Genomic DNA, 12,062 nt, shown 5'->3' on the forward strand with positions numbered 1-12,062 from the left:
CTTGCTCACATTGAGGGAGAGGTTGTTTTCCTGGCACCACACTGCCAGTTCTCTGACCTCCTCCCTATAGGCTGTCAAATCGTTGTCGGTGATCATGCCTACCACTGTTGTGTCGTCAGCAAACGTAATGGTGTTGGAGTCGTATTTGTCCACGCAGGCGTGGGTGAACAGCGAGTACAAGAGGGGACTAAGTACACACCCCTGAGGGGCCCCAGTGTTTAGGATCAATGTGGCAGACGTGTTGTTGCCTACCCTTACCACCTGACCACCGTCATCTGTGGATCTGTTGGGGCGGTATGCGAATTGGAGTGGGTCTAGGGTATCCGGGAGGATGCTGTTGATGTGAGCCTTGACCAGCCTTTCAAAGCATTTCATGGCTACCAATGTGAGTGCTACGGGGCGGTAATCATTTAGGCAGGTTACCTTCGCTTCCTTGGGCACAGGGACTATGGTGTTCTGCTTGAAACATGTAGGTATTACAGACTCGGTCAGGGAGAGGTTGAAAATGTCAGTGAAGACACTTGCCAGTTGGTCCACACATGCTTTGACTACACGTTCTGGTAATACATCTGGCCCCACAGCTTTGTGAATGTTGACCTGTTTAAAAGGTCTTACTCGGCTACTGAGTTTGTTATCACACAGTCATCCAGAACAGCTGGTGCTCTCGTGCATTCTTCAGTGCTGCTTGCCTTGAAGCGAGCATAAAAGGCATTTAGCTTGTCTGGTAGGCGCACGTCACTGGGCAGCTTGCGTCTGGGTTTCCCTTTGTAGTCCGTAATAGTTTTCAAGCCCTGCCACAGCCGACGAGCGTCAGAGCCAGTGTAGTAGGATTCAATCTTAATCCTGTATTGATGCTTTGCTTGTTTGATTATTCATCTGAGGGTATAGCGGGATTTCTTATTAGGTGTCCGGATCAGTGTTCCGCTCCTTGAAAGCGGCAGCTCTAGCCTTTAGCTCGATGCGGATGTCACCTGTAATCCATGGCTAATGGTTGGGATATGTACGGACGGTCAACTGTGGGGACGACGTTGTCGATGCACTTATTGATGAAGCCGATGACTGAGGTGGTATACTCCTCAATGCCATTGGATGAATCCCGGAACATATTCCAGTCTGTGCTAGCAAAACAGTCCTGTAGTGTAGCATCCGTGTCATCTGACCACTTCCGTATTGAGCGAGTCACTGGTACTTCCTGCTTTAGTTTTTGCTTGTGAGCAGGAATCAGGAGGATAGAATTATGGTCAGATTTGCCAAATGGAGGGCAGGAGAGAGCTTTGTATGCATCTGTGTGTGGAGTAAAGGTGGTCTAGAGTTTTCTTGGTAAAAATTTGGTAAAAGTGATTTAAGTTTGCCTGCATTAAAGTCCCCGGCCACTAGGAGCACCGCCTCTGGGTGAGCATTTTCTTGTTTGCTTTTGGCCTTATAGAGTTGGTTGAGTGCGGTCTTAGTGCCAGCTTCGTTCTGTGGTGGTAAATAGACGGCTACGAATAATATAGATGAGAACTCTCTTGGTAGATAGTGTGGTCTACAGCTTATCATAAGGTACTCAGGCGAGCAATACCTCAGGCGAGCAATACCTCGAGACTTCTTTAATATTAGACATCACGCACCAGCTGTTAGACAAAAAGACACACCCCCACCCCTCGTCTTACCAGACGTAGCTTCTCTGCTCTGACGTTGCATTGAAAATCCCTCCAGCTCTAAATTATCCGTGTCGTAGTTCAGCCACGACTCGGTGAAACATAAGATATTACAATTCTTAATGTCCCGTCGGTAGGATAATTCATAAGTAATCAATTTTAATTTTCCAATGATTTCATGTTAGCAAGTAGAATTGATGGCAGTTGGGACTTTACTGGCTCTCCTACAGATTCTCAAAAGGCAGCCTGATCTGCGTCCCCTTTTCCTCCGTCTTTTCTTCACGCAAATGACGGGGATATGGGCCTGTTCCTGGGAGAGCAGTATATCTTTCTCGTCAGACTCGTTAAAGGAAAAAGCTTCTTCCAGTCCGTGGTGAGTAATCCCAGATCTGATGTCCAGAAGTTATTTTCGGTCATATGAGACAGTAGCAGCAACATTATGTTTAAAATAAATTAAAATAAAATAGAAAAATTGCACAATTGGTTACGAGCATGTAAAACGTCAGCCATCATCTTCGGCTCCATCTTAAGAACTGGGGGGTTTGAGCCCTGAATGGTGATTGGCTGAAAGCCGTGGTATATTTGTATACCACGGGTCTGACAAAACATTTATTTTTACTGCTCTAATTACATTGGTAACCAGTTTATAATATCAATAAGGCACCTCGGGGGTTGGTGGTATATGGCCAATATACCACAGCTAAGGGCTGTATCCAGGCACTCCGCATTGCGTCATGCATAAGAACAGCCCTTAGCTGTGGTATGTTGGCCAGATACCACACCCCCTCGGGCCTTATTGCTTAAATAGAAAACTTATGTCTAATCAAGTGCCTCTGTCACTCTGCCTCTGCACTCTTAAGCTACTGCCTGCCACTTGACAAGAGTCAGTAACCCCATGGCTTACTTAAACAGTAAGGCACAAGAAGGGGTGTGGTATATGGCTAATATACCACAGCTGTGGGCTGTTCTTATGTACGACGCAAAGCAGAGTGTCTGGATACAGCCCTTAGCCGTTGTATATTGGTCATATACTAGAAACTCCTGAGGTGCCTTATTGTTATTATAAACTGGTAACCATGGTAATTAGAACAGCAAAACGTTTTTTTTGTCATACCTGTGGTATACAGTCTGATATACCACAGCCTTCAGCCAATCAGCATTCAGGGCTCGAACCACTCGGTTTATAAAAACCTTTTTAGCACCTAAATATTATGTAAATTCATTGACTGAAAAAAATCTGTCTAAGTCAAATGCAGGGCTTCTAGGGACAATCCCCATCTGCTGTTACAGATCATCTAACATTAAATCAATACAAAATGTGCTATCATAAGAACGGCCTATATAGAGAGCATTAGGAGTAGAATAGGGCAAAGCTCAGCCTCACTGGAAGGTTGGGACAGTGGAAGAGGCCCTAGAGCACAGTTAGTCACATTGTGCTGTTTTAATAGTGGTACTGCTTGTGAGATCGAAAGCATGTTTAAAAGGCTGATGCTGTGGGGTCGGCTGGGGACAGACAAGCTGTGTGTTGAAGGCAACATTTACAAGGCCAGCGGATAGTCAGTGAAAAGGATGCTATTATGGGAAGAGCCGTGCTGTTGATGAGGGGAAAAGGAGCAGAAGCTGAGGAGAGAGTGGGGTGAATTGATTTGTAGTCGTGGGGAAATCAAGGAGGGCGCTGGACTTGAAGAGGAAATGAATCATCTCCAATGCTAACAGCAACAGTAGCAGCAGAGACAAAGAACAAAGAAAGGAGATCCAAGAGGCTCAGTCCAGTAACAACTGGAGAGGGAGCAGCTTCTCACGCAGGGCTTCTGTGTGTCTGTACAAAGGAAACATTCGCTCTGTTCTAGTAGTCTCTACTCCTCTCCATCACAGGGGAACACCAGGGAGCAGGGGTAGCAGCATCAGAATCTGGGTTTTATTGCTACTGCCTGCCATAAATGAATTTCCCTCCAGCAGCATGCCTGTTCCTGTAGGAACCTAGAAGCAGGCAGATATTCTCTCTGTGCTGCTGGGAACTTTAAGCCTATTAAGATCATTTATCTCCAATACAGAGCAGGGCAGGAGTGGGATGTGAGTGTGACAGTGAGAGGAGGACAGGACTGATGAGGCCGGCAGCAATGCAGTAACCATGTGCCAGTCTTCTCCAGCAGGGTGTTATGGCTATGGCAGGGTGGATATTTAAAGCCCATATTAAACCTACAGGAAGAGGAGGCTGGGTCTCAGAGAAGCAGCACGTTAAATCAGACAAACCCCCATGGCCAGAGAATCAGACACAACGTCTGCTCTTCAGACAGGGAAGGGGATGCCCCTAAACACATGGGCCCAGGACTGGAACTAAACTAGAGCACCAGAACCAATATAAACCAATTAAGTGACAAACAGCAGTGTTAGGGGACATTTAAGTCATACCAAAACAAGGGTAATGGCAGCCTCACACCACCCTAATCAAAGATTCAGTTTCAACACCTTCATGTTGCCGGGGGGATAGAGAGGATTATGGGTGTTTGAGGTGGGCAGTCTCCCATTTCAGGATTACATAACATCATTTGTGGGTGCTTTGATCAGATCCTACAAATCCATTCTTCTTTGGTTTCTGTGTGTGGTCAAGCAGGAAGAGCAGGAGAACAGAGCATTTCATTGTCAGCAACCTAAATGTATTGGAGAGGCAGAGAGATCGATTTAGTTCCTCTATGGCCCTCTTCCAGGCAACGCACATCTCTTCGGGCAAATGGATGCAAACCTAATGAGATGGGCTGATTTATAATGGAGGGGCTAGAAGAGCTCCAACTGGCAGTCAGCTGAAGGTGACGGCAGGATGGCAGTGGAAGCAGGCAGGTCTGCCTCGCTGGGTCAGAGCCAGGGTAAAGTAAAGTCCTGCAGACAGGACAGGAAGACGGGAGGGCGCGGGCTGTGCTGGCGTGCCAGGGAACAGCCAGCATGTAACCAGCAGAAAGAACGACACCCTTCCAAATGACAAATACCGCTGACGGCCCACACTCTCTCTGTCAGACAGCTTTGCCTTTGTGAATCTCAAAGTCATCAAAGGGGGAAGAGATGAGACAGAAAAGGTGACTGAGGAATATCTGTTGTATTGATTGGCTGCTGCTCTTGTTCCGCTGATTAAAACAGGGTGTATAGATTAAAGAGATGCTCAATAAACCAATCAGTTCAGTACAGACTTAGGTGGAGGGTGAGATAGAGATAGGATGAGAGACAGACAGAAACCACTCGACCATTAACTTGGTCTCTAATGGGTAAAAAGGCTCTAAGTTACCTTGCTTGGTCTAAGTGAATGTTTGTGCTTGGTGTGTTACCTTGGTCTCAGTGAGTTGTCTCTGCAGTAGCTGCAGGGCCTCTGTGTGTCCCTTCTCACTGTCCTGCAGAGTGGCCAGTTGCTCCTTCATCTCCCTCTGCAACAGAACATATCAGACAATATATTAGCAAGCGCGAAAGAGAGCGAGCGAGAACGAAAGAGAGCGAGCGCAAAAGAGAGCCAAAATGAACTGGGTACTGGGTCTGAGGAACAGAGGTTTCCAGAGAGGGTTCCATCAGAGAGAAAGTGGGTCTCTGTGCTGCTGTCCCCTGGGCCCAGTCTAGACAGAGGTCCCCCGAGCCCAGTCTAGGTAAAAGACAGAGGTCCCCCGAGTGCAGTCTAGACAGAGGTCCCCCGAGCCCAATCCGCTGCACACACAGTGACTTGAATTCTAAAAGCAACATAATCCACTTAGAGGCACAGGCTCATATGACTGGAATTGCTAAGTGTCAGAAGTGGAGCAGGGGGACTTCAGGTGCAGAGCTTGAGAATGTGTTCAATGTCATGCTGCCAGTGAAGATCATTGCTAAGCTCTCCTCCAGTTCCAATAGTCCAGAGGGATAACAGAAGTCTACATGGGAATGTCAGTAAAGAAGGACAGAAGGGGTCATTTAACTGCTGCTGTGGAAAGTACTGAGAGGAATATCAATGCAGCAATGGAACATTTCTTCCTGTTGACTATCAAATATTCAAGCCAACAGTCTTCAAATTCAGTTCTCCGCTCTTTGGCACAGAAACAGGCCAGGCAGTCGTTCAATGTACTTTGGTTTACGATGTGCTGACGGAAGAAGCCCATTTCATTGGTTATAATATTGGCTACAAAATAGATGTGGTACAGACACATGTGGGTAGTTTCTTTCTATACAGCTTTGAATGAGCCTTTTCAAGGACATGGACTAAGTAAAACAATCTCCCAGTGCTGAGACGGAATGTGGCTTTACATTTTAACGACAGGAAGACTGCAGTAGGATCAGCGGGTTCTATTTCTCTCAGGGCCAGCTCCAGCCTGCAATAGGTCAGAAGGCACTCTCCTCTTATAGGCTATGGACCAATCCGAAGAGAGGAGCACCGTTTACACGGGCTTCTGCACTGCCAGGGACCTCACTCTGTTGTCTGACTGGTTGTTGTATGCAATAGTAAGCAGATCATTGTATTGGCCTATAGCATCGAAAAATTAAGAATAATCTTGTTTCAAGATACTAACCGAGAGAGGGGCAACACTGTCCCATGCCATTTGAAACTGCAGTCTGTCTGCTTTACGGAGTCAAATCAAATCAAGCTGTATTTATACAGCACATTTCAGACAGAATGCAACAATGTGCTTCACAGGAAAAAAACAAATGAAAATTAAAACTTCAATATTTACTACAAAACAAAGAGGATAAAAAACTAAAGAATAACAATGAAAACGGAATAAAAAGCACCCTAAGGAAAACAAAGCTAAAAAGGCAGCCCTAGACTCCTCCCCCTGACCATCTCAGCAGGCGGACCAAAGTCTGATATTATATTTCCCCCAGGATGCCGAGAAGCAGGGAACAGGGTCACGGTTGGTTGGCTGATTATAAACCTAACTAATTTCTCACACACACCCCCCTCCCCCTTTTCTCTCACATTAACAGCTCCAGGCTACATCTTAGAAAATGAGATCATTGCCTCACATTTCCTAAACACGCACAGGGGCAAAATATTTTCCCCAAACGTTCCTGCCAGCTGCAGGCCTTCCTAATACAGGAAGTCTGGCCCATTCCTCCTGACAGAGCTGGTGGAACTGAGTCAGGTTTGTTGGCCTCCTTGCTCGCACACGCTTTTTCAGTTCTGCCCACAAATTTCCTCTGGGATTGAGGTCAGGGCTTTGTGATGGCCACACCAATACCTTGACTTTGTTGTCCTTAAGCCATTTTGCCACAACTTTGGAAGTATGCTTGGGGTCATTGACCATTTGGAAGACCCATTTGCAACCAAGCTTTAACTTCCTGACTGATGTCTTGAGATGTTGCTTCAATATATCTACATAATTTATCTTCCTCATGATGAGATCTATTTTGTGAAGTGCACCAGTCCTTCCTGCAGCAAAGCACCCCCTGAACATGATGCTGCCACCCCCGTTCTTTACGGTTTGGGTGGTGTTCTTCAGCTTGCAAGCCTCCCCCTTTTTCCTCCAAACATGACGATGGTCATTATGGCCAAACAGTTTCATCAGACCAGAGGACATTTCTCCAAAAATTACAATATTTGTCCCCATGTGCAGTTGCAAACCGTAGTCTGGCTTTTTTATGGCGGTTTTGGAGCAGTGGCTTCTTCCTTGCTGACCGGCCTTTCAGGTTATGTCAATATAGGACACGTTTTACTGTGGATATAGATGCTTTTCTACCCGTTTCCTCCAGCATCTTCACAAGGTCCTTTGATGTTGTTCTGGGATTGATTTGCACTTTTCGCTCCAAAGTACATTCATCTCTAGGAGACAGAACGCATCTCCTTCGTGAGCAGTATTACGGCTGCATGGTCGCATGGTGTTTATTAGAGGTCGACCGATTAAATCGGAATGGCCGATTAATCGGGTCCGATTTCAAGTTTTCATAACAATCGTAAATCGGTATTTTTGGGCGCCGTTTAATTTTTATTTTTTAACACCTTTATTTAATCTTTATTTAACTAGGCAAGTCAGTTAAGAACACATTCTTATTTTCAATGACGGCCTTAACCTTGTCAGCTCGGGGGATCCAATCTTGCAACCTTGCAGTTAACTAGTCCAATGCTTTAACACCTGATTACATTGCACTCCACGAGGAGCCTGCCTGTTACGCAAATGCAGTAAGCTAAGGTAAGTTGCTAGCTAGCATTAAACTTATCTTATAAAAAATCAATCAATCAATGACTGTCAATCCTCCAATGTGTACTCAACCATAAACATCAATGCCTTTCTTAAAATCAATACACAAGTATATATTTTGAAACCTGCATATTTAGCTAAAAGAAAATCCAGGTTAGCAGGCAATATTAACCAGGTGAAATTGTGTCATTTCTCTTGCGTTCATTGCACGCAGAGTCAGGGTATATGCAACAGTTTGGGCCGCCTGGCTCAGAATTTTACGTAATTATGACATAACATTGAAGGTTGTGCAATATAACAGGAATATTTAGACTCATGGATGCCACCCATTAGATAAAATACAGAATGGAATAAACGTTTTGTTTTCGAGGTGATAGTTTCCGGATTAGTCAAAGGTATATGGTTTAGAGAGAAATAGTCGACGCGTTATAATTCCTGTAATAACTTGTGGCTGAACTTGAAAGGGGTTCCTTCGTTATTTTAGCGTTCATGTCTTTCATAGAGAATGTCTTGATCGACTTCAAATAAGGTCTGTGTTTCGTGCAGGCTTAAACTCGACGTTTTGATACCCGTGTAAATCTCACTAGGATAAGGTAACGTTTGTCAACATATTTTCATAAATCCACTCTACAAAAAAAATGATCTTCGCTTATATTTAGCCAATATTGATCAGTTACCTTGTCCTATGGATATCTACACAGTTATAAAATTGGCAAGGTGGTGTAAGCCTACACGAAACACAGACCTTATTTTAAGTGAATCTAAAAAATATCCTATGGAATAAATGAAGGAACCGCTTTTCAGATTTTGCTAGGTGTCATGGGAATTATGACTCGCACTTTGGTCGTCAATTCTTACCATGCCCATTATTAAAATAGGATTAATTACAGTTTTTGTTTTCAACATTCATCACAGGCAACTTAAACTCTATGTTTATTCAAACAGTTGAGAGTATTTGTCTCCTAAGCAGACTCTTCAGTATCATTGTCACTTCAGAGCTGTGTGTGTGTGTGTGTGTGTGTATTTTTGTATTATATTAAGTTAAAATAAAAGTGTTCATTGTTCATTCAGTATTGTTGCAATTGTCATTTTACAAAAATGTGTGTGTGTGTGTGTATGATATATACAAATGGGGAGAACAAGTATTTGATACACTGCCGATTTTGCAGGTTTTCCTACTTACAAAGCATGTAGAGGGCTGTAATTTTTATCATAGGTATACTTCAACTGTGAGAGACGGAATCTAAAACAAAAATCCAGAAAATCACATTGTATGATTTTTAAGAAAATAATTTGCATTTTATTGCATGACATAAGTATTTGATCACCTACCAACCAGTAAGAATTCCGGCTCTCACAGACCTGTTAGTTTTTCTTTAAGAAGCCCTCCTGTTCTCCACTCAATCAAACAGACTCCATGTGCTCGCAAGAGGTAGCCTGACTGCCATTAGGTACCGAGATGAGATCCTCAGACCCCTTGTGAGACCATATGCTGGTGCGGTTGGCCCTGGGTTCCTCCTAATGCAAGACAATGCTAGACCTCATGTGGCTGGAGTGTGTCAGCAGTTCCTGCAAGAGGAAGGCATTGATGCTATGGACTGGCCCGCCCGTTCCCCAGACCTGAATCCAATTGAGCACATCTGGGACATCATGTCTCGCTCCATCCACCAACGCCACGTTGCACCAGACTGTCCAGGAGTTGGCGGATGCTTTAGTCCAGGTCTGGGAGGAGATCCCTCAGGAGACCATCCGCCACCTAATCAGGAGCATGCCCAGGCGTTGTAGGGAGGTCATACAGGCACGTGGAGGCCACACACACTACTGAGCCTCATTTTGACTTGTTTTAAGGACATTACATCAAAGTTGGATCAGCCTGTAGTGTGGTTTTCCACTTTAATTTTGAGTGTGACTCCAAATCCAGACCTTCATGGGTTGATAAATTTGATTTCCATTGATAATTTGTGTGTGATTTTGTTGTCAGCACATTCAACTATGTAAAGAAAAAAGTATTAATAAGAATATTTCATTCATTCAGATCTAGGATGTGTTATTTTAGTGTTCCCTTTATTTTTTTGAGCAGTGTATATATACACATACATACATACATACATACATGTGTGCTGTGAAAAAGTATTTGCCCTTTCCTGATTTCTTATTTTTTTGCACGTGACACTTAAATGTTTCAGATAAAACAAATTTAAATATTACAAAGATTACTTGGGTTAACACAAAATGCAGTTTTTAAGTGATGATTTTATTTATTAAGGGAAAAAGCTATCTGAACTTCAAGGAGAGCGGTTCAATTGTTGTGAAGAAGGCTTCAGGTTGCCCAAGAAAGTCCAGAAAGTGCCAGGACCGTCTCCTAAAGTTGATTCAGCTGTGGGATCGGGGCACCACCAGTACAGAGCTTGCTCAGGAATGGCAGCAGGCAGGTGTGAGTGCATCTGCACGCAGAGTGAGGCGAAGACTTTTGGAGGATGGCCTGGTGTCAAGAAGGGCAGCAAAGAAGCCACTTCTCTCCAGGAAAATGATCAGGGACAGACTGATATTCTGCAAAAGTTACAGGGATTGGACTAGTGAGGACTGGGGTAAAGTCATTTTCTCTGATGAATCCCCTTTCCGATTATTTGGGGCATCCGGAAACAAGCTTGTCCGGAGAAGACAAGGTGAGCGCTACCATCAGTCCTGTGCCATGCCAACAGTAAAGCATCCTGAGACCATTCATGTGTGGGGTTGCTTCTCAGCCAAGGGAGTGGGCTCACTCACAATTTTGCCTAAGAACACAGCCATGAATAAAGAATGGTACCAACACATCCTCCGAGAGCAACTTCTCCCAACCATCCAGGAACAGTTTGGTGACGAACAATGCCTTTTCCAGCATGATGGTGCACCTTGCCATAAGGCAAAAGTGATAACTAATTGGCTCAGTGAACAAAACATCGATTTTTTGGGTCCATGGCCAGGAAACTCCCCAGACCTTAATCCCATTGAGAACTTGTGGCTAATCCTCAAGAGGCGGGTGGACAAACAAAAACTCACATATTCTGACAAACTCCAAGCGTTGATTATGCATGAATGGGCTGCCATCAAAAATATATTATCTAAAGACACTGAAGCAGCAGACTTTGTAAAAATTCATATTTGTGTCATTCTCAAAACCTTTGGCCATGACTGTACATATACACACACACATACATATATACACACACACACAAACATACACTTCTGATTCCATATACTAAAGAAAACTAAAGGCTGGTTTGTTCTGATTCCATTCACATTCACTAAAGCAAAGCCCCAAAAACTTGCTCAAGCCTGGGTCCTAATTCTGTCAGGCAGCAGACATGAAGGCTAAACACACTGCTCTGAACTGGTAGCCGGTACAGCGGTCTACGGCAGCGGTCTACGGCATGGGCCGTGGTGTGTAAATCAGTGTGAACAAGAACACAAACCTGCCGCCTAGTCTACACCGAGTCTGCTCTCAGACCCAGTTACACAGGCAGACACATACAGTGCCTCAGAAATTATTCATACCCCTTGACTTATTCCACATTTTGTTGTGTTACAGCCGGAATTCAAAATTGATTAAATATAATCAAAGTGAAAACATGTTTTTATAAATGTTTGCAAATGTATTGAAAATGAAACGCAGAAATATCTCATTTACATAAGTATTCACTCCCGAGTCAATACTTTGTAGAAGCACCTTTGGCAGCGATTACAGCTTTGAGTCGTCTTGGGTATGTCTATAACAGCTTTGGGGATTCTCTCCTTTTCTTCCTGAAATATTGTTTCTCAAGCTCTGTTACGTTAGACAGGGAATCTTCAAGTCTTTGCACAGAATTCAAGTCCGGGCTTTGCCTAACCAAAGCCCAAACTTGGAATTCAGGCTGTAACACAACAAAATGTGGAATATGCCAAGGGGTGTGAATACTTTCTGAAGGCACTGTATATAGATGCCTAGAACAGTTGAGTCACAGGGGTGATGACAAACTTTGAGTCATGGGTTATCAGCTTAGATCTTCCAGAAAGGAAGATAGAAGCTTCCACCGTGAAAGAGGGTTTGTACACAGGAAGACAGAAAGTGTGTCAGACTGAAAACTATTGATTTCTGCACCTCGTCTCACACCTCTGGAAATGTTGGCACAATCTAAATGACAGAAAAATTTCAATTTTTGTACACTGCCATTGTAGTATCATAACCCTGATTTGATTGCATTTGAATAGAGTCTAGATTGATAGTTTAAACGATCGTTTTGATCAGTTTAGGCAGGAA

General features: G+C 44.0%; 1 protein-coding gene across 2 annotated transcripts in view; it reads right to left on the reverse strand.

The window, feature by feature from the left end:
* LOC120059152 (E3 ubiquitin-protein ligase TRIM62-like) overlaps nucleotides 1-12,062 on the reverse strand; it is a 44,754-nt gene that overhangs the window by 11,684 nt on the left and 21,008 nt on the right. For both annotated transcript variants that reach the window (XM_039007999.1, XM_039007992.1), the window contains exon 3: nucleotides 4,958-5,053. In XM_039007999.1, the coding sequence (XP_038863927.1) occupies nucleotides 4,958-5,053 (96 nt within the window). The remainder of the gene's footprint in view (nucleotides 1-4,957; nucleotides 5,054-12,062) is intronic.

This window comes from Salvelinus namaycush, chromosome 2 (assembly GCF_016432855.1).
Source record: "Salvelinus namaycush isolate Seneca chromosome 2, SaNama_1.0, whole genome shotgun sequence".
Taxonomy (NCBI): domain Eukaryota; kingdom Metazoa; phylum Chordata; class Actinopteri; order Salmoniformes; family Salmonidae; genus Salvelinus; species Salvelinus namaycush.